Consider the following 23,925-nt stretch of genomic DNA (forward strand, 5'->3'; position numbering starts at 1 on the left):
CATCCACTTGGACAGCATCAGAACTTCATAAGCTGCAATTTTCCAAACATGCTTGGCTGGACTCTGCAGCTCTTGCAATAATTAAGATCATCCTTTTCTACAATAATTGCTTATAGTTCCTTCTGTTCATTCTGAACTCTTATTGGTGTACATCTTCTAGGTTTCAATTGAAATTTTCCACAATTCTTTTTGATTTTCTGGACGATACCGAGTGTGGCAGACCTGAATCGATGTTAACTACAACCACATTAAATTGTAAAGAAAACACATTTAATGGTCTTTGTTTCAGCACACAAAGAAACGACAACCATGTTCCCTACAGTCTGTGGGACATTATTCAACTTTCAATACCAAAACTGCCCAAACTTTGATCGCGGCCATCAAATTAACTTGTTCTAAGCATTAAGCACGGTTAACACTACACTATTTCGTGGAATTTATTAAAGCAAAGTGAAAATATGACTGACTTTCTATTACGATAATCTCTATATATCTACCCATACATGTCTCTGTCTAACCAAACGTGTACACATGTATATATAATGAAGATACATGTAGCACATTTCAGAGCACAGTAATGTCTATATAATATATATACACAAAAGGAGAAGACACATGAAAATTGTTACAAGTTCTTTTTATGACAACCACAACTGTACTTCACTCAAGCAGGAGTTGTTGCATTTCTATAGCAACATCACAGCTACTGTGCTGTTCACGCCTTTGCTTCACGCCAGACAGTGCAGTCTGCAGTTGAGAAGTTGCTTCACCTGTATTGCCCAGTTTTCATTTTTCTCTGAAGCACTGCGTGATCCACAACCATTCTGTACTGTGCGGTCACAGCGATGATGAGTATACATTCAATTGAAGAGTGAAGTGTTTTCAGTTTTATACAAAAAAATGCTGATGTTTTAAACTTGTATCTTAGAATGAAGTATAGTAGGATACATGTATTGTAGATAAAAACATCTGCCACACAGGACTTTCAAAAACAACGGTCTCTTAAATTTTACCAATATCCATCCAAGTACCATGTGCGTGATGAAACACTTGTCACAATATTTGTAAAGGACAACTGTAAACTAGGATTATGCACTTGCAGAAAATAACCTACAATGGACAAAACAATTATATCTGATTGATAAATGCACTTTCTACTTCAGCATTTAGATAAATAATTTGTGTTTCTCTGGATCACATTTTCATTCAGACGTTTGTTATCAGCCAAATTTAGACCAACTGAACTCTACATGTTTAACCAGTTCTAAGTTGCCCCCAGAATACCTTAACGTGATGTTACGAAACTGGGGGCCACATCCCGCCATTGGATAAAAGTTAAGACATGATCCGAGTCCAGCCACTTCAGTCACTTTCATTGACATTCCTCAACCCATGTGTGTAATACTGCATTATTACTTCAGGATACTGTGGTACATGTAGATATCCTCATGACCAAAGTGTTCTCCACCTATCAACACATTTGTTCTTGTTCTGCGCAGTCCAGATTAACAGCAAGAATCCCATCAACAAAATTTACCAACTTTCATCATTTATGACACTTTTGCTTCCTTTTTGTCTTGAGCGGGGTTAGCAAAGACGGGAACTTGTGGGCCAGGGCCTCGTGTTGGACATCACAGCATTAATCACATTTACACTAACGATGCAGGTGACCAAGGTCATTATACCAGGAGCATTGTGTTTTAGCAATGTAGTTTCGAATAAAGCTACATTGTGCCCGGAAAATCGGCCTGGATATGATCTTTGGGGATGATGACGTTTTTGGTAGGTTGCCTTCACACAGTGAAATTTCGGGCACCAAATGGGTTACATGTATGCTATGAAGCACTAGTTGATCGGCAACGCAGCAGTTCACTGGCAGATAATTATAACTAGTGCGCAACACGTGTGATCATGGAATTTGTAATTTAGCATAACATTTACTACATTTAATTTTGCTTATAATTTCCCAACGTGAAATGTGCAACAAGATTTTATCTATTAAATATGATGAGCCATTTTTGATATCAGCTGAAAGTACGCTACCCCACTAAAACAAAAACAAAACTGTCAAACTGCACACCCTGATATTTTTTTTACGAAAATCCCCCTTCTCATTCAGGTTGTATTGTAGTTCATCCTTTTCAATTTCAGCAATTCATCTCACTTAATCATTGCCCAATGAAGTTTTTTTTGGTAGTTCAACTTTGTCGATGCTGATTGGTCAGGAGTAGACATCTTTCATGATTTTCTTTCCTGGACCAAAAAAAATGGTTTAAACCTACCATTGACCAATGAGCCATCTGCCCATATTCGTTATGGGGCACGAAATAGGTCATGGTGCACGTAAACGGCTATACGTTTTAGCACTTGATCCAATTTGCATGAATTCAGTTGAGACTTGGGGTTGATTTGAGCCTAGCCAGAACATAGCTTAACAAATAACTGTTGTCAGGTTTGAAGTCACGAAGAGTTACCTCCCTTATCAAGTCTTGCGCCAGGTCTTGATGTATTAGCAGGACACAAACTGTAACAGAACTGTCATTTCTACGAGGGTAGTCACTGGGTTTAACCTCGGACAATATGCACTTGTACACATCAGTGGCTGCGACGGCCTGGGTCAGGATATATCTGACAACAGTTTTCACTCCTCCGTAGCTTTGGTGATGTAATTGTGGACAGAAACCCTTCACTTTGAAACAATTTCTTTAGTTTTGGACACACATCCCGTGGAAGAGAAGCAGTCGCCATTATTAGCAAATGCCACGTGTTACACCTGTTTGGTTAAATGCACAGTGATGGACTCTTGGTCCATAACTCCTCTCCTTACAGGTTTGACACAGCTGACCTCCAACCTCTACAGCTATGCAAAGAACACCCTTCATCCCTTATCTTTCTTGCACCCGAATTTCATCAGCATTGGTTTCGTAAATTATCCAGAGGTGAATGAGTCCTGCCCTGAGTAAACAAAGAAAACAGATCAATGTATTACATGACTAAGTGCTTCTATTATTCATTGTATTTTTCCTTTAATAAGGCCTGAATCATTACAATCCATGGCACTACTTTCAAATTCCACAATCTGCAAATTCCAATCTTACAGGTCTTTATTCTAGGTCTCATTTATTTTTACAATGAAATAAATACTGAAAATATACTTTCTTCAGTTTTCTTTCCGCCAGACATATACTTGAGACATGACTTCTACCTCAGATTGCTTGTAATCTGCAAATACTGCATTGAATGAACTGGACTTAACCCCAAAAAGTACCTTTACAGACGAGTAAATTTCATTAAATACCACTTCTGATGTTGAAATTGAAATTTTTCCAGCAGTATATCATTCTATCTCCCAAGCAAATCTCAGATCTTTACCACATAATAGAACTCTGAGAATTGGGCAAAATGAGTAACTTTGTCCTGGAATATTAAGTCATTTGCAGAATTTGAGGACACCCTCCATGAACCTGGTGTTACATTTGGACATCATACATGTAAGAGCAATTCTACATTCTCCACTACAGAGTACCTTTTCACGTAAAGCCAGATGACCATGCTGAGCAGCTGTTTGAGTGCGACAACAGCCAGGTAGAGGAGAATGAGGAAGCATGTGTCTGTGACGAGCCTCCTGACAGCCTGTAGTAGTGGGTCAGCGTGCTTGTCTATGAGCAGGTCCTCTGTGTGAGGCTTTCTGTGGCGGAAGAACAAACACTGTCATAATACATATTGAACACAAGACTGGTCGTTGCATGAGGTAGAGAAGGCTTGACGGAAGAATTGGCATTGTTCAGAATCTTGTTAGTTATTTTAAACGTGAATACCTTTACCTGTACACACGAAATAAGTGATGTAGGTGGTGGCAGAAAACTAGGCATTCCTAAATCAAGACTTTACCACATTATATTCAAGAATTAAGTTCCCACACAGTAAAACATGCATCATGTAATATCTTCACCTATTACCAAATGTTTTTGGGTAGAGGAAACATGCATCCAAAGTCAAAATTTCCATCTGCTGCTACAAAAGATTACTCCAGCTAATTTTTTGCACAAACCTTTTGTATAGCTGAGCTTGTAATTTTGGAAACTGACAAGTGAATCCATCTGTGAAGGGAGGTAACTTTGAGTCCTCTGTGGTAATATTATCTGCCACATGCTGCTGTCTTGTCATCTCTAGCAACATCAGGTGGCGCTTCACATACATATTGAGTAAATCTTGATAAATTGGGTATTCCACAGAGTTAATGCGTTCTGCATTGGCTTGAAGACGTTTGTTAACCATTTGTTTGTTGAGTGACAACAGATTTTCCTGTTAAAATGGACAGCAATGTTGAAATGAGAAGAAAACACAAAAATAATGCCAAAATCAGATGAAAGAGCGTCAAAACTTTTTGGGGATTTTTTTTTTTAAAGAGAAAAGGACATTGGAAAATATTTTTGTATGGTGGGTATTTGGGACCAACTTTTGGTATTTATCGTTGTTGCATAATAATGTTCTAAATAAGGATGTGAGGCTTGTCTAATAAATTTATTTGAAAGTAAATTTGTTGTTTATATCGAAACATATGCATTTAACCTAAATTATGATAATATTTATGAACATATTAAAAATATAATATATGATCCAAATTGAGGTTTAATACATTTGTTAGCTGAAAAGACCAAATTCTAGCGCAAAAATATTTATGACATTATTAAAAAAATACCCACCATACAAAAATCATTTTCAAGTGTCTTTTTCTCATTTAGGAAAAATCGGAGAAAATAAATGTCATTTTTATGTTTTCTCCACCTTTAAAGTATAAAAACTAGGGTTGGCAATATTTACTACCACGTTCCTACTTTCACAAAAACTTTTTATTCACGACTTTTCAAGTCCCAAACATTAAGGCGTCTTAATTTGTAATTTAAAATCTTCTGTAAACTTTCTCTTTCTCAATGCCTTCTCACAAAATATTAAAAAGTAATCAAAATTGGCTCAATGAGTCTTTAATTCACAAAAGGTTTGCTGATGGCATAAAATCATTATTCTTTTAAGACGAAAAAAAAAAAGCATGATCTTAAATATCCAAGCATTTATGCATACAGGCTTGTAATTCATTTTTAAAAGTCCACATCAGTTCAAGGAACAGAAATCTGTTGCTACATGTACAGTAGTACAGTCAATAGAATTCACAATGTAAACCAGAGCTGTATCAAAATCATACCACATCATTGTAATAGCCCACAACTGCCAATGTCTCCTTTCTGACCAGCTTAGAGCTCACAACCATGGCAACATACACAATCAAGCAGGTCATCACCACGGCAACCAGTTTGGGTATGAAAAGACTTGATAGTGTCTGATTAAAAAAAAAATTACATGATTTAATAAATAGTCAAAACTTTTCTGTTCTGAATAAAGAATAATGAAAACTAAGTTTTCTCAGCAATAATGCACAGATAACTTACATGGACTAAATATGAAAGAATGTAACTTGCTTGCAGATTTAAAATCTCTAATGTCAAGTTGCCAGAGAGTCCTTCCAAAGCCACAAAAAGTGCAGTCAACGGTTAATTTACTGGAGAGACCAAAGTGTGCAGTGATATGTAAAGTTGTCAGTGACGTCAAATTATGCAGTCATATGTCAATGCCAGAGAAGCCTTCACAAGCCAAAAAGTGCGCAACCAACTGTCAAGTTGCCAGATAGGCCTTCCCAAGCCAGAAAGCGTGCAGTCAAATGTCAAGCTGCATGAGAGGCCTTCCCAAGCCACAATGTGTGAACTTAAATGTCAAGTGGCTAGAGATGGTCTTTCCCAGCCATAAAGTGTGCTGTCAACTGTCGTTACCAGAGAGGGCTTCATAAGCCAAAGAGTGTGCAGTCAAGTTGCCAGAGAGGCCTTGCCGAGCCATAAAGTGTGCTGTCAAGTTGCCAGAGAGGCCTTCCCAAGCCAGAAAGTAAATTTTCAAATGTCTAATACCCAGGGAGTGTGCAGTCAAATGTCAAGCTGCCCGAGAGGCCTTTCCACAGCACAAAGTGGGTTTTCAAATGTCAAATACCCAGGGAGGCCTTCCCAAGCCACAAATATATGAATCTAAAGTGTGAAGTTAAATGTCAAGTTCCTAACGAGGCCTTCACAAGCTAAAAAGCGTGCAGTCAAGTTGCCAGAGAGGCCTTCACAAGCCAAAGAGTGTGCAGTCAAGTTGCCAGAGAGGCCTTGCCAAGCCATAAAGTGTGCTGTCAAGTTTTCAGATAGGCCTCCCCAAGCCATAAAGTGTGCTGTCAAGTTGCCAGAGAGGCCTTCCCAAGCCAGAAAGTACATTTTCAAATGTCTAATACCCAGGGAGGCCTTCCCAAGCCACAAAGTGTGAAGTTAAATGTCAAATTAATAGAGAGGTCTTCCCAAGCCAAACAGTGTGCCGAAACAAAGCAGCCAGCTTTTACAAAATTTAATGAGCGATGTGACACAAAATTGGTTGACTTTTCTCTTTGCTGCTTACACGAAGACATGTCTAAAGCCTACAATTCATGTGATTAAGTTTACCATTGCTCATGTGACTGTTGTTCTGTTTTCACTTGCATGGTAAGCATGGTACATAAACTTCTGTTAGAAGCATGCATATCACAAATTAAAGCCATGATTCAGATGTGTACTACAGTGTATACTGATACCTTGGTGATGAGTCTTTTCACAGCGCTTTGTTTCTTACTAACACAGCATGTCACCAGGGGGCAGTGCTGGGCTCTTTCCGAAGATGTCTCGCCTACAGTGGTAAAAATGTGACAATACAGAAGTATTCAACACAAACAGTCACAAGAAGAAGAAAGTTGAGAGACAGGGCCATCCTTCAAAAATTCTGTGTTGGGTGTAACCTAACCGTATGGGAAAAATGGGCATTCAGAGGGGAATCATTCTTCTTTATACTAGCTCACGAAGGAGACTTTGGAGCAGAGCCCTCTTTAGAAGATCCATTGGGTTATGCCCAATGTATACGTTTTTAAGGATGGTTCACGCTTATTTTGTTCTTCGTTTGGAATGTTGTATGGTAGTACATCTTCCTAAATGTTTATGTAAACATGTACCTTGGCCCCAAAGCCCACAGGAGCCAAGACAGTGCACTAAATAATGACTTCTATGAGTGTCATAGTTAGGTACAAAGCTACCAAAGAAATATCATTTCAAGATAACACCTTTTAAGCTAACCTTGACATTCTTTTTACTGTAATCAGATGCTAACGCTCAGGAAAAAACTTAAGCTACCACTGTGCATTTGGTTTGTAATTAGACTATCACTGACTTGATGGTCTGTAATATTTGCAAGAGGAGTGGCCCTAAAACCAGTATATAAACAAAACTTGCCTTTGTTTTCACTGCAGTCCACGTACAGTGGATATCCACAAAGGAGGAGTCGACTGACCCGATATGCCTTCACTAATCGGTGAACTAACCACAGAAAGTCTATAATTGCCATGAAAACAATGAAGATAATCAGCTCTGTTTTAAATGTCAAGCCCGTAGTCTGAGTGGGCGGTGGGCTGTCCTCCGAGACAGTGCGGTAAACTGGAGCGATGTCATCGCCTTGGTCACCATTGAACCACAGGTTGTAGACGTGAACAATGGGTGGCACAGCAACAAACGATGATGAGGCAGATTCTGCGTTTGGAGGGCGATATGATTCTTCCCCAGGAACAAAATCACCCAGGAGTGGTAACGGTGGTTTCGGCATAGACAAATCTGAGAAAACATAGACAATAAAACTTAAGAGCTCATTAATGTGTTGTGTTTGTATTCTGCAGCTGATTTAACTTAGTCACAATTTAATGATGAAATATCTCCTGCCACTGGGGAACATTTTCCGCCTAAGCTGTTTAGTCTACTGATCGTTTCTGCCTTAGCAGGGGGCCTCCATGGCTCAGTTGGTTAGCGCGCTAGCACAGCGTAATGACCCAGGAGTCTCTCACCAATGCAGTCGCTGTGAGTTCAAGTCCAGCTCATGCTGGCTTCCTCTCCGGCTGTACATCGCAAGGCCTGTCAACAACCTGCGGATGGTTGTGGGTTTCTCCCGGGCTCTGCCCGGTTTCCTCCCACCATAATGCTGGCTGCCGTCGTATAAGTGAAATATTCTTGAGTAGGGCGTAAAACACCAATCAAATCAATTAAATTAAATCAATCTGCCTTAGCAATGATGTTTTGTGGGCAAACTGGTGATGCAGTACTTGTGCTACAAGAGAAAAAGGTTAATCTGGCTTGAGCCCGACAAGCCCCAGCACATGAACAGCTTCCCCATTGGGATGATGGCACTATAGCCATTTGTATAAGTAGCTTTTATTTATTCATAACACAAGTGTAACACCCATTTTTGAATCTATATTCTGTTTCTGTAAGGCAAATCTGTTTTGAAATTTCCCATCATAGAAAAACTATTCTCAATTTTTATATGGTCCATAATGGGTGAACTTAAGAGATCAAGCTGGACCCAAGTATTGAAACGTTTCTATTGCTCTCTTTTTCAATATTATGCTGCATATGCTAAACAGACATGCTTGTGTCTATCAAAAACATTAAGATATATGAGAGGGATTTGTCATTAGAAAGTGTAATCATGTACCAGGTGAACAGTCAAGTTCCTTATGGATAACAACAGTGGCCTCCGTGGCTAAGTTGGTTAGCGCGCTATTGCAGCGTAATGACTCAGGAGTGTCTCACAAATGCAGTCGCTCTGAGTTCAAGTCCAGCTCATGCTGGCTTGCCAGCAACCTGCGGATGGTCGTGGGTTTCCCCCAGGTTCAGCACAGTTTCCACCCACCATAATGATGGCCACCATTGTATAAGTGAAATATTCTTGAGTACACCGTAAAATTTATTTATTTATTTGATTGGTGTTTTATGCCGTACTCAAGAATATTTCACTTATATGATGGCGGACACCGTAAAACACCAATCAAATAAATAAATAAATATGGATAACAACTCTGTGTTTATTAGCTGGTAATGTTTTGGTATAGCTTCTAATACAGTTCTCAAACCATGTGACATACAGCATAACTTATGCATATATATATATATCTGTCCAATGTGATAAATGTTAAGAATAAGTATGACCTGAAAGGTGTGAAAAAAAATGAATTGAGATCAGGTGAGTTGAGATAAGCTAGTACATGAAAGATGTGAAAAAAAATATAGTGAGGTGACCTCAGCGGATTACTGGGTGGAGGGGTTAAGGCGGTCTTTCTCCAGTTGGATGAGGTGGAGGCACTCTGTAAGTGGTAACCTTCATCTCCGTTAACTCGGGGTGGTGATAACGACACCTTAACCGCCTTAACTCCTCCACCCAGTAATCCGCAGAGGCCAACTCACCATATTTTTTTTCACATCTTTCATGTGCTAACTGATCTCAACTCACCTGTCCCTGTTCACCTGATCTCAATTCACTTTTTTTTCACACCTTTCAGGTCATACTTATTCATAAGATTTATCACTCTAGATAGGTATATATATGCATAAGTTATGCTGTATGTAACATGGTTTGAGAACGGTATCAGGCGCTATACCGAAACCTTACCATCTAATAAACACAGGAGTTGTTATCCATACGAAACTTGCCTGTTCACCTATACAACCCCAGCTCCTATATGCCTCTGAAAGAAGTTATCATGTACCAATTCCAACTGCAAACTGTGAAAAACTAGATTCCAGTCCCATCCACTCCATGAATGGTCGGTTGTCCTGTCGTTTTAACAGCGTTCGGAAGTTCTTGACGGTGCCGTGGATGAACTTGGCTCCGTCCAGCCATCGACTGGAGGCCAAGCTCACATAACTCTGCTGGATGTCAAACACCAACTTCTCCATCAAGTAGTTGGCATAATAGTTGTAGTTGTCTCTGAGAAACAAAAAGCAGAGGATTTTAATTGGCTTATCACCATGTCCACTGAGTTTGGAAAAAAGTTGGATTGAATGGATTGAATCTTTAAGAAAAATAGTTTTCTTAAACCCTAAATTTTTAAAGAACTGACTATTTCTTAACTGTAGGTATGGCAGGGAAATGCTGAAAATAATCTTAACAACTGTGCTGATTGTACAGGAATACATGTATAACAATATCTTAACCACACATTGACAGCTTTCGCCATTTCGTGGAGACTAGATAATATGTGGACAGTTCATTGATTGAATAGAATATTTATCCTCTTTACAGTGGAGCGGATAGCGGACTGGATAGAACAGATCACAGCTGGAATAGAACAACAGAATATTTATCCTCTTTATAGTGGAGCAGATAGCGGACTGGATAGAACAGATCATAGCTGTAATAGAACAACAGAATATTTTATCTTCTTCACACTGGAGTGGATAGCAGACTGGATAAAACAGGTCATAGCTGGAATAGAACAACAGAATATTTATCCTCTTTATGGTGGAGCAGATAGCGGACTGGATAGAACAGATCACAGCTGGAATAGAACAACAGAATATTTATCCTCTTTATGGTAGAGCAGATAAGCGGACTGGATAGAACAGATTATAGCTGGAATAGAACAACTGAATATTTATCCTCTACAGTGGAGCGGATAGTGGACTGGATAAAACAGATCATTGCTGGAATAGAACAACAGAATATTTATCTTCTTTATAGTTGAGTGGATAGTGGACTGGATAAAACAGATCACAGCTGTAATAGAACAACAGAATATTTTATCTTCTTCACACTGGAGCGGATAGCGGACTGGATAGAACAGATCATTACTGGAATAGAACAACAGAATATTTATCCTCTTTATAGTGGAGCAGATAGCGGACTGGATAGAACAGATCACTGCTTAAACAGAACAACAGAATATTTATCCTCTTTATAGTGGAGCAGATAGCAGACTGGATAGAACAGATCATACCTGGAATAGAACAACAGAATATTTATCCTCTTTATAGTGGAGCAGATAGCGGACTGGATAGAACAGATCACAGCTGGAATAGAACAACAGAATATTTATCCTCTTTACAGTGGAGCAGATAGCGGACTGGATAGAACAGATCATAGCTGGAATAGAACAACAGAATTTTTATCTTCTTTATGGTCGAGCAGATAGCGGACTGGATAGAACAGATCATAGCTGGAATAGAACAACAGAATATTTATCCTCTTTATGGTCGAGCAGATAGCGGACTGGATAGAACAGATCACAGCTGGAATAGAACAACAGAATTTTTTATCTTCTTTATGGTCGAGCAGATAGCGGACTGGATAGAACAGATCATAGCTGGAATAGAACAACAGAATATTTATCCTCTTTATGGTCGAGCAGATAGCAGACTGGATAGAACAGATCATAGCTGGAATAGAACAACAGAATTTTTTATCTTCTTTATGGTCGAGCAGATAGCGGACTGGATAGAACAGATCATAGCTGGAATAGAACAACAGAATATTTATCCTCTTTATGGTCGAGCAGATAGCAGACTGGATAGAACAGATCATAGCTGGAATAGAACAACAGAATTTTTATCTTCTTTATGGTCGAGCAGATAGCGGACTGGATAGAACAGATCATAGCTGGAATAGAACAACAGAATTTTTATCTTCTTTAAACTGGAGGGGATCGTAGACTGCATAAAACAGATTACTGCTTGAATAGAACATTTATGCTCACTACAGTGGAGGAACAGGTGGACTGGATAGAACAGATCAATGCTGGAATAGAACATTTATGCTCACTACAGTGGAGGAACTGGTGGACTGGATAGAACTGATCAATGCTGGAATAGAACATTTATGCTCACTACAGTGGTGGAACAGGTGGACTGGATAGAACTGATCAATGCTGGAATAGAACATTTATGCTCACTACAGTAGAGGAACTGGTGGACTGGATAGAACAGGTCAATGCTGGAATGGAACATTTATGCTCACTACAGTGGTGGAACTGGTGGACTGGACAGAACAGATCAATGATGGAAGAGAACATCTATGCTCACTACAGTGGAGGAACTGGTGGACTGGACAGAACAGATCAATGCTGGACTAGAACATTTATGCTCACTACAGTGGAGGAACTGGTGGACTGGACAGAACAGATCAATGCTGGAAGAGAACATTTATGCTCACTACAGTGGAGGAACTGGTGGACTGGACAGAACAGATCAATGCTGGACTAGAACATTTATGCTCACTACAGTGGAGGAACTGGTGGACTGGACAGAACAGATCAATGCTGGAAGAGAACATTTATGCTCACTACAGTGGAGGAACTGGTGGACTGGACAGAACAGATCAATGCTGGACTAGAACATCTATGCTCATTACAGTGGAGGAACTGGTGGACTGGACAGAACAGAAAGAACAGTAGAATGTTTATCCTCACTATAGTGAATGAACCTTCACAATGCCAAGGTTTTTTTCTGGTTTGTTGCAGGAGATCTACTGACTGACTTGAAAAATAAAACCATATCTTCTCCTCATACTTTAATCTAAAATCAATGCTGGTGGATAGTGAGACCTCAAGTCTTGCATGACGAACAGGATGAGTGATTCCCTCTTACACTTCACTGGTTCAACCATGTTATTTGTATTCAAACTGAACTTGAATTATCCACCAAAAATGTTAGAGTCCACCCTGTGGTATAATGAGAATGGTGGGCATCAGCATATCACTGGAAGCCAAGGATTTTCCCAACTGGGCGCCCATATACATTACATATGTTAATATACACAACAATAAATCAAATTGAAACAAACCTTGCTCTTGTTAGCTGCTCTGAAAATTCCTCTAAAACTTTCTTAGTATGGCTGATGAGCTTCTCACTCATTTCCTTCCACAAATCTGGAGTAGTTGCCAGAGAAAGTGCTTGCTTCTTCTGTAACACAGGGCACAACAACAACCACAGTGTAAAGGTGTAGGTGCTGACACATTTTACATGCACAAAAACACTGTAATTATAAAGAAATAACGGTCTGATGTTTGTGGGAAATCACATAAGATTTTGTATATGATAATGCTGACCTGTTCGACCTCTGTGATAACTGTGTGTATCTCCAGGTCACATACAGATTAAGAATATGATAATGCTGACCTGTTGGACCTCTGTGATAACTCTGTGTATCTCCAGGTCACATGCTGACTTAGTATATGATAATGCTGACCTGTTCGACCTCTGTGATAACTCTGTGTATCTCCAGGTCACATGCTGACTTAGCATATGATAATGCTGACCTGTTCGACCTCTGTGATAACTCTGTGTATCTCCAGGTCACATGCTGACTTAGCATATGATAATGCTGACCTGTTCGACCTCTGTGATAACTGCGTATCTCCAGGTCACATGCTGACTTAGCATATGATAATGCTGACCTGTTCGACCTCTGTGATAACTCTGTGTATCTCCAGGTCACATGCTGACTTAGTATATGATAATGCTGACCTGTTCGACCTCTGTGATAACTCTGTGTATCTCCAGGTCACATGCTGACTTAGTATATGATAATGCTGACCTGTTCAACCTCTGTGATAACTCTGTGTATTTCCAGGTCACAGGCAGACTTAGTATATGATAATACTGACCTACCCGACCTCTGTGATAGCTTTGCATATCTACAGGTTAAAGGTAGACTTAGTATATGATAACGCTGACCTGTTGGACCTCTGTGATAACTGCGTATCTCCAGGTTACAGACAGACTTAGTATATGATAATGCTGACCTGTTCGACCTCTGTGATAACTCTGCGTATCTCAAGGTCACATGCAGATTTTGTGAGGTTAGCCTCCACACTCTGTCGTCTCATTTCTGTCAGCAGGTGACGCTGCATCTTGGCCAACTCCAGGCTGTTGAGCGCCTTCTGTAACACGGTCTGGTGACGGTACTGCTGTATAAAGGACACCGACTCACTGAAATTATAAGCATTTATTTACATACAGACAGTACTCTCAGCATTTCACTCACATGCTGCATCAAGTTCATGTGGATAAACAAGACAGCTTTGTTGAATGCACACACATATGCATGTGCAAGATTCAGTTCAGTTCTGATTTTTGGGGAATACATGTAGTTTTCACTTGAAATCGGACTAAATCACTTGCCGGCAGCAGTTTCATTAGAACCTCAGTTGATGAATCTACCTCAGTTGAAGAATTGAAATATTTATATATTAATGTGTGAAGGATGAGGTTCAGTATTTGTTCCTAGTTAGACACTTCTGTGTATCTGTCAAACCGCAAAAATGACATTTTCAAAAAAGGGCATATAAATCTATTAAATACTCAATACTGATAGTTAATAAGGCTGAGTTTATGTATATTTTCCGCCAACTCTTCATAATTTTTGAAAATATGTCCTTCATGTTCAACGTTTACCATCTGTCAGAACCATTTAGCTCATTATTGAAAAATCAACCAAGCAATAACAATCATCTCAAATTTCTCCTAGAGATGGTTCATTACTCAACACAGGGTTGTAGTAATATGTCAGTGGAGAATATCAGGGTTAGAGTTCCATCAAGCCCCAGAAGACGCTTGGCATCCATATTTTATAATCAAGTTTGTAATCAGTTTATAATAATGCCTTTTTCTGCCATCACCAGACACTACCCTTCTCATCTTAAAACTGATGATTCTTTGTAAGTTTGGCATTCTGAGTAATTTTGAAAGAGATTTTACTTGGGAAACTTTAAGTACCAATTATTTTCAGTATTATAATAACAACACTTAACTTGTACGTGGCAAGGTCTGCCTGCAACCTGCAGATGGTCGTGGGTTTCCACCAGGCTCTGCCCGGTTTCCTCCTACTATAATACTGGCCGTCGTCGTATAAGTGAAAAATTCTTGAGTACGGCGTAAAACACCAATCAAATAAATAAATGAATAAATTGACGTCAGACAAGAAAATCTAAATGCAGACGAAAGGGAGATAACAAAGCATAGGTGCACATTAAGGGGAGATAATCTCACCTATTAAGAGCAATCCACAGCAGCACAAATGTGGTAAGGGAGATCACCAGACAGTACACAAACTGGAAGGTGAAATAGATTACAGCAAATACCAGGTGACGCAGCTCAAAATGTGACACATCATCTGTATTTGGGTCACCTGTCAAAAAATATTTAAAGAAAATTTTGATGCTTAGAAAGGGCTATAGATCAGATAATACACAGGCAATATACTGCAGTATGATAAACAAGCCCCATAACCAATGAAGTGTGAAGTGTCTTTTTTGTAAAATCAGCCCTTATGTTTGGATAATGTACTCTTAAATATTTATCCCATACACAGACACATGTATGTTCTTATGTGTGCACAGATAAAGAGAGTTAAACTGTTCAAAGTTTTCCAGTATACAACTATACAATGGTATTAATTTTTGTCTTGTGCAAATAACACTCCACATGCCTCTAGCTGGTCAAATTGACTACGCAACATCTAAACTTCTCATTGCTGCACACATTTTTCTGATGGTCATTGGATCAAGTATGAAAAAATCCAGGCTGTGTTATACAATTGCATTTTAAATACAACCCTGATACGATTAAACATGTGAATATAATTTTGAGAACTTGCCCTTATGTGGAATTTTGGTTGTTGTGTACAGGAAGTACAGGCATTTTACACCTTAACAATAGGGGGTTTTAGGAAATTTTTTGAAGAAAATTAAGAGCATTCATGGGAATATACAGAAATACCACAACCCTGTCATTATAATGGCCTCTTCCATCTTCTGGAGATGCTGGCACCGGCCGTTTTTGTTCACAGCAAGGCAAGGACAGAAATGAAGATGAACTGAACTTCATAAACACAAAGTCTTTTGTTACAGGTATAATATCTGGTCAAACTCCAAATAATCTCATACCATCTACCGCTGACTGATCAGAAACATTTAAAGGATGCCTCAGTCAGCAGACTCGTCTTTCGTAACACTTTTACCAATAATGGAAAAGGCCCTTTCAACATCACTATTCTCACGAGAAAGTGCCACTACAATTATTACAAATTTTCTTTTCATCTATTTTTTTTCCATCTTTAGTGTTCTGCAATTCATGGACTTTTGCCCAATATGAATCAACTTGGTTCCTAACTACGTCTGCATTTTCATCCCTTTTTGGGACCAATTTTCATATATTCTTCATTCTTGGTATATCCATCACTGATCAGCTGGACGGTCAAGGTTACTTCAGCTGAATTCTCTGAATCGAGTGCATGCCCGGCTAGCATTACTGATTTAACCATCTGGCATTCATCAGTGCATCACTGGCACACAGTAGCTTATTCTGTAGATGTTATATCCCACATAGATTGAACTTTTTAGCCCGTAAAAAGACCCAATTTCATGGGGTTTCAACTTGGTGATATGTTCGTGTCATCGCCGAGACATATAGCTGAATCAACCAAATGATTCAACCAAATTATCAATCATCAACCAAATTATCAAGTTCAGGAGTTAAGACTGTTGGTTACGATTGACGTGTTCATATGACCCGGCTAAAGGGCAAGGCAAATGGGTGATGTCTTGAAATCAACGGTAACAGTATAATATGGCAGGCCTTTACCCCTGCCTCCACCAAAAAATTACTCTATTAGATTACCATTACAAAACTGTGTGTGGCAATGGGAAGCAGAGATGTTATGATGTGGATCTGAGGTGTTAGACATAGGCACCTATGCTTATTCACACTGCAATACGTTCCTCTGACTAGAGGCTGATGGCATATTCAAATATATCTCAACTCACTAGTCAGTGTACTGTGACTAGATTCTTGCCTGAAGTTAGAAAAGTTGAGTAGATGTATACCTGGTGTGATAAAGATGCCAAATGCTGCCATGAAGAGTAGGAGAACAATGGCGCCAGACACTGCTGCCACGAACGGCACGGAGAAGGGAAAGTCACTGTCCTCGTCTGATGGCTCAGACATGGCTGAAACACAAAATGCTAACTTTAGACAAACTGAGCATACTAAATTCAGGCAATGAGAAATGGTGCTTTCTTCTGACAAATGTCATTCCAATGAACTTGAAAGGAAACAAGACATCAGTTCAGTATAACTGCATTCATTGTCAAGGTACACAATAATAGATATGATTTCCTTCACTATCTTGCGTATAAATGTCCTGATGACAACATCATGATTGACTGATGACAACATCATGTTTGGCTGATGACATGTTTGGCTGATGATAACATCATGTTTTGCTGATGTCAACATCATGTTTGGCTGATGACAACATCATGTTTGGCTGATGACAACATCATGTTTGGCTGATGACAACATGTTTGGCTGATGACCACATCATGTTTGACTGATGACAGCATCATGTTTGCCTGAGTTTGATCGAGAACTGATAAATATGAAAAAAAAAAGTGCAATGGAATGTGGAATCTTAAAGAAAATCTCAATTGTTCACACATTTTAACTATAAAATCTGTCTTGTCAAATCGGACAAAAAGGTTTAAGTTTTTGGTCTAGAGCTGCTCCTTCCAGAAGACACTAGGAAGATCTCTGATTTTACATGTGGTTATAACTCTACAAAACTGCCCACGTGATTTTGAACAACATGCACATAAATATGGTACAGGTTCCTAAATGACATACAGAGGTGCAGGGGTTTGTGATTAAACCTCACATACTATATTTTATCTCAAGTTTAGCATTTTCCAAGGGACAGGTTTTGCCTGACTCAGGCTGATTAATCCTCATTGCAAGAAGTTTGATTAAATTCATCCTCAGAAAATAATATTAAAAGATTGCATCAATGTACTATTTTAATACTATTCTGAAAGAAGATTTGCATACACAAAACTTAAGGTGACATACAGTATTTGTAATCTTAACTCTTGTGGGTAGAAGTGCAGAGATCTGCTGTTAAATTTCACATATTTGTAGTTGTTGGTAGAAGGTACAGACTGATAAACATCTTCAAGAAATGCAGTTTGCAGGTTTATGTAAAAAATGAAATGCCACAGTGTCTTGTAACTTGGTGATAATAACTTGCGGTCAGAAGTTAAAATTTGCACACTGAAATTCCACAAAAACAACTGAAGCTCACATTTGTCTGTGTCTTTCTTGTCTGAGAGAGCAGCCTCGGGGTTGGGCGTGTCGTGTGCCTTGGGCATACGGGGACGATGCAGCATCAGGTGAATGGTCTTGTTGGCATCCCGAACGCTGACAGTAAAGTCTCGGCCCATTCTGGGGTGATCACCAGTTGGCATACGAGAGGTCAACCTGAATGACCTTGGGCACTTGACCAGGATATCGTAAACAAAGAGTGGCTGACTTTTGTAATTTGTGTCTGAGACATTCACGGACAGGACTCCTGTTTAAAACAAACGAAAAAAAAAAACAAAAAAACAAAACAAAAACTAAATGACAACAGCTATCTATAAAATTAAAATGTTTTTCTTGAAAGCTGTTTAAAACATGGAGATCTGTTTAAGACGTGAAAAAAAAACAAAACAACAACAACACAGCAATAGCACTTGTTCACCCCATTATACCCAATATCATCATATAACAAACTGAAAGCTCCTGTAAAAATATCTACCTTGGAGATTACTGTTCAGAAAAGAAATGTAAAGCTAATACTCCGAATCAGAGCCCCGCTGGGGAGAGTGAGATGAATTCTAACCAAGTCCACCCGGACAATGTCACAAAGATCTGTCAGGTGGGATGAGTTGATAACCGATGGCCTATGCCTTATACATATATGAGATTACCTGGCATCCTCTTCTGGGATATGACGTTCGAGGATTTTAAGTTGGTGTGTTCAATCACTTACCAGGACAACTGGTCACATGACCTTCAACGCTGATCAACCATTGGTTGTTGTTATGGGAGATCGATCCTGTGAGTGTCTCGTAGCTGATTTCAGTGCGTGGGTAGATGGCACCGAGCACCGACATGTGTGCACCAAGGTGGAGTTCCAGTTGTGGAGGAGACGTCGTGTTGGCCACGGAGAAAATCTGACGACCTTCGATATTGACACTGAGATCTGTCAGTTTGGTAACTGGCACATCCCTCTTGCTTGCTCTGAATGCTTTGGCAGCGATGTCATCTGAGCATAAACTCTGTTCTGAAAAAACATCAACATATCAAAGCAACATTAGTCCCAAGCTTATGATTTCAAGCTGCTTGCTTGTTTCTTTAATGAATACAGGTACGTATCTAAAATGAAAAATGTATGAAATATACCTATTTCTGTGGAGTTTGATGTAAGATGACGTCATTGACCAGTTTGTAAGCCAACGCTCAGAAAACAACAATGGATGGATTCAGATCCCTGCAACTACTAAAAAAAGGTGATTCGTTCTCATGCTGTAGTCTGAAGTTTGCTTTCTTTTGTCATTCTGGTCTTATCTGTCACTGATTTCCAATCTTTAAAGACTCCTAAGAAAATCTTAGCGAATCCTTCTAGATTGTTCCAGCCAATGTAAACAAGGCAAAGCCACTCACTCCACATAGACGGTGTGATCCTGAAGGGCTCTGTGGGGTGAAGGTATACAGCTGACTGGCCTGTGGGAGTTACCATCTCCCCTGTCCTGTGGTAATTCCCTGCCGAGTATGTCGGCGTGGTTATGTCCCCTGATACGACATCCGGGACACTTGTCACATGATTGACCACCTCAAAGTCCAGCAAGGAGTCACTGTGCATGAACAGCAAAACACAACTGATACATATTAAGCATCTTTAGGATTAAAAACAATTGAATGAGTGAGTGCTTGAGGTTTAACGTCATACTTAACACTTTTTCAGTCATATGACGACGAATGAAAACAATTAAGGAAACTGCCTTGGCTTCAGCCTTAATTGCAGACTTTATCAACACTTTACTCTGCTCATACATAGGTCTGTAGACTTTTGTTTACTACCGATATCTGTGATCATAGAGCACAAAGATCTGATACCAATGGCTAATTAACATCATCCATAACCCCCCAAAAAACCAATGGAACAAAATGGGAAGGTGAAAACATGCTAAATTGGTCCACATTCTCTGATGAATTTATTTGAGTGGTATTTTATGCTTGATGGAGGAATACCCACCTCTAAAATTAAAAATGGCTTTGTTGAATCTGTTCAGACAAAAAGTATTTATCATTTCATCTTTTATCCTTCACCAAAGATTAAAATACCTACCATACTGATTTATTGCTATGTGGCATTGATTCGTAAGCATTTATTCATTCAAACAAAAAAAGTGTGAAGACAGCAATATTTTTCTCCACTCACAAACCTTCTCTGTGTGTGACCATGTCTTAACCAGTTCTCATCCCCAAATAACGACACAGATTTCTTGTTCAGCAGTTGACCTTTATGTTCCACTGAATATTCAAATCTGACAAGCAGCTGGTTCTTGATAGGCTGAACATTGCAGTAGAACTCACTAGCAGCCTTAGAATAGACAGGTTCCAATTTGAACTCCACCAAACTGCCTTTACGACACCTGGAATTAGAGCCAAATTTCATGTCCATTTACATTAATTAATGAACATTTGACTGTTGTCGTTTTCTCCTTGCAAAATCAAGAGCTAAATTGCACTGAGGAGGAAAATCCTCCTTCAATTCTTAATGGAATCCAAACTCTCCTCCTAACTACATGTATATTGTTAGCAAAGCAGATTGTTTTATACCCCTGTATGTGGGGGACATGATAGAACATGATCATCAACCATACATCTGACCAGAATCACCATTTTAATGGCCTGGGAAAAGTAACCTTTTCTGAAACTTGTAATCTAGAAGGCTTTTCAGAAGTCCCAACTGTTTATATAATTATTGTATACATAGAAATAAATATTTTACTATACTGAAATCATAAAATCAACATTTTAGTTCAAAAGCGCAACTACTTGTGGCTTCAGTAAATGACCAAGGATTTGAACTCACATTTGAGGTGAACAGTCAGAGAGGGTGTAGTTTTTACAGACATCCATACAGCGTGGCTCCATGCAGCATGTGTAACAGGCCTCCAACCGTGGTGACCAGCCGTTGTCCCCGTCATCACCTTTGATTTCACAGTCACCTTTATCTAGGTAGACCTGACGAGCGCATTCACGTGTACAGTCATTACAATCTGACAGGCGAGAGGCACAACTGAAAAACAGATATCAGTTACGATAAGGTGTCAAGGTAGCCTACAATATCTGTGTTCAAATGTCAGTTGATTAAAAGTAATAACATATAAATGAGCAGAATTTTCAAATACTCCTTTTACTCAACTATTCAGCAAAATTTGCACCAGTAACTTTTGAATGCAATTGGTGCGTCTACATTTCTGGTCAGAGAGGAAGGTATAAAGCAACTGTTCATTTACCAGTACTCCTACTTTGGGGCTTCACTTTCAAACATTTATGCCCGTTGGACGAAGATGACTGGTAAGAAGTACAATTTCCACAATGGGCCATCTCAGCATGCCTCCTTACCTGTGGGAGACTTCAGCCCTGAAGGACGTTGCTGCCGTAAGTTCCTGGTCCACACCAAACAGATGAGACAGAGGTCCTGAGTCTGTGCACACCAATGTGAAGTCATCATAGCGACGCTGAAGGCGCGGGAAGTTACCGTATGTGCGGAATGTCTCACATGGCTTTGGTTCTGTGCGGCAGTTGCCATGGGAACATGTCTGGCCCATGTTGTAGGTCACATCCTTATCAGGAATGAAAGAGAATCTTCATACAAATGCATATATGCATATAAGTCGTAGTGTGAATTGTACAAAACAGAAGTAACACAGTGCATGTTTTTGCAAAACACAGGAATGTTAGCTGATCCTGAAAGCTGGTTTTGTAATTTCTATGTACCTACAATACATTTGATTCTCAAAATGAATTGTGTTTGAATTCCACTGAAAGTTTAGGATAACGATCTGTGGCCGAGTAGATGAGATGGTTTCCTTTCAACATGTGGAGCAAAATCTAATGCGGTTCTCGACATAGAATTTGTGGATCCCTGCCCTCTCACTGCTTGTGGGGACTTTTGAGCATTAAGTGGTCAATGGTGCCTGTGCCACTGTTCTTCCAAGATCACTTTTCCGAAACCAATAAATAATATGGTGTGCATATCTGTATGTAACAAAGCTTCCAATGGTTAGTCGTTTATCCCGGGTCTTCTGTCACCCCTAACACTCACCAAGATCACACAAAGTGAGGATGGCTTTAAGCAACAATGAAATAAACAAAAAGGTCAATCTACTGTAATTCTTCAACCCTTTCACAAGTTTGCAAGGTGTTTATTCAAGTATGTACTGAAGCCATTTGTCTGTGTAGACTGATAAAATTACGCTTTTTGTGAAGCCCTGAAACTGGCCAGTTCAAAAAAAAATGTAGTTTTGTCACCAAAATCTAATTAAAAATATGCACAAATGACACTGAAAGTTGCTCCTTCATATGTGAAAAGGATGTTGAAGTAGGGTAATGTTATACAGTACTTTACTGGTTGCCTTTGTTAATGATTTTGAGTAATCCTGCATAACACTGTTGTGGTGGACTAGCAGTGGTCACCTCAACACTATTTCTAATTCTGACCCATCAAAACCAAGCCATTCATACATACAGGCTACAATCACAAACTAAATCTCTCTCTGTACTTTTTTTTTAAAAAACATTATTTGTGGAATATTTCTGAAGCAACTCTCTACTTTACCTTGTATATCCTAGCTGTCAGCTTGTAATAGCGAGGAAGGGGCCGGGGGCAATAGTCAGAGGTGATCTTCGGTAACCCTGGAAACACGCCCCTCCCCACAGCCGACTTGAAGTTAACAGGTTCTAACTGGGGGCGAATCCTCAGCTCTTTCAGCTCTATCGTAACTGACAAATTAGATCCTGGAGAAAGAAAAAAAAGCTAGTTGATAACAAGCAAGACAAAAAGACAGACCCTAAATTTTACATGATCATTACTGTATTGTGTTTGGAGGCTGATAAACCAAATTAAGCTACCTTCCTAGAAATTAGTATTTGAAGTATAATATTAAAGTGTAATAAATGCATCTCAAATGAAAACTTGTTCATTACTATTAATGAATCCACATATGGCCATGAATCTGAAACAGTGTACAAAAACATAAAATCTGCTTCATGTTTGATTCAAATCTAGCCAAATACTAAATTACAAACATGTTAGTCTATGGAAATTGTGCATGGTACTGTCTCTTTTCCTTGTACAAGTAATGGTGAACAAATCCAATGCCATGTTTATGGGGAACATGATCAGTACGGACTGAGCAGTTTTGTGGTCAGGTCAAAGATGCAGAATGCTAATTCTCGGGGACCATGCAGTACACAGGGAATGACTGAAATCATACAAACTATAGCAAACCTTGATTTTCAATGCATTCAAAACTGAATTGTTTCATCTGACATAAGTGGTACATGTATGCATTTCGGAGCAAGTTTCAATAAAATAGTACATGTAGGCCTACAGAGTAACGCCTTCTTTCACTGGGAGATACTTGCTTCTTTTCATAGTCTGATAAGGCAAACCCTAACCTTGAAGTGTTAACAATATCATAAAGACTCGTTCTTTTCTTGCATTTTTAAACAACTGTAACCATTCACTGGCATTATCAAGTCCTACCTCTGCAGATCTTGAATGAGTTATTTTGTGTTATGTCAAAGTTGTTGTCTTCACGGATGCCAAATGTGTGATCTTTGACATCAGTAAGGTCTTCAATCAAAACATTGTCAGAGGTCAATGGCTCGGGCATGGCTTCCTTCTCTGGAATCAGGAAATGTCAGAAAATTTTGTCACAATCAAATCAGGTGCAAACTGAGGGCAGAAAGCTAAACTTTATCACCTGTTATCCATGTCTGTGCTATAAAAATGTACAATTTATAAGTTTTTTTTAGATACTATTTTGTCATTAGATATCATAGATTAGCTTATTATTTCACTGTTTTTGATCCCTCTGTGCAACACTGCTACATGTACTCTTGTGCCAGAAATCATTTAAAGGAATAAAAAGCGAAAAAAACACAA

The 23,925-nt window shown here is 39.2% G+C and overlaps 1 protein-coding gene across 1 annotated transcript in view; it reads right to left on the reverse strand.

The window, feature by feature from the left end:
* Positions 1-2,817: 2,817 nt before the first annotated feature.
* Positions 2,818-23,925, reverse strand: part of LOC135479714 (uncharacterized) — a 32,417-nt gene continuing 11,309 nt past the window's right edge. The window contains exons 11-29 of the mRNA XM_064759617.1: positions 23,524-23,664; positions 22,594-22,772; positions 21,378-21,598; positions 20,842-21,048; positions 20,189-20,398; positions 19,407-19,597; positions 18,733-19,026; positions 18,004-18,270; positions 16,751-16,873; positions 14,916-15,054; positions 13,670-13,856; positions 12,709-12,827; positions 9,638-9,858; positions 7,338-7,712; positions 6,650-6,741; positions 5,204-5,338; positions 4,052-4,305; positions 3,527-3,688; positions 2,818-2,955 (exon numbers count right to left, since the gene is read on the reverse strand). Coding sequence (XP_064615687.1) covers positions 2,886-2,955; positions 3,527-3,688; positions 4,052-4,305; positions 5,204-5,338; positions 6,650-6,741; positions 7,338-7,712; positions 9,638-9,858; positions 12,709-12,827; positions 13,670-13,856; positions 14,916-15,054; positions 16,751-16,873; positions 18,004-18,270; positions 18,733-19,026; positions 19,407-19,597; positions 20,189-20,398; positions 20,842-21,048; positions 21,378-21,598; positions 22,594-22,772; positions 23,524-23,664 — 3,587 coding nt within the window. The 3' untranslated portion in view covers positions 2,818-2,885. The remainder of the gene's footprint in view (positions 2,956-3,526; positions 3,689-4,051; positions 4,306-5,203; positions 5,339-6,649; positions 6,742-7,337; positions 7,713-9,637; positions 9,859-12,708; positions 12,828-13,669; positions 13,857-14,915; positions 15,055-16,750; positions 16,874-18,003; positions 18,271-18,732; positions 19,027-19,406; positions 19,598-20,188; positions 20,399-20,841; positions 21,049-21,377; positions 21,599-22,593; positions 22,773-23,523; positions 23,665-23,925) is intronic.

The sequence above is a fragment of the Liolophura sinensis genome, chromosome 12 (genome assembly GCF_032854445.1).
Source record: "Liolophura sinensis isolate JHLJ2023 chromosome 12, CUHK_Ljap_v2, whole genome shotgun sequence".
NCBI lineage: Eukaryota > Metazoa > Mollusca > Polyplacophora > Chitonida > Chitonidae > Liolophura > Liolophura sinensis.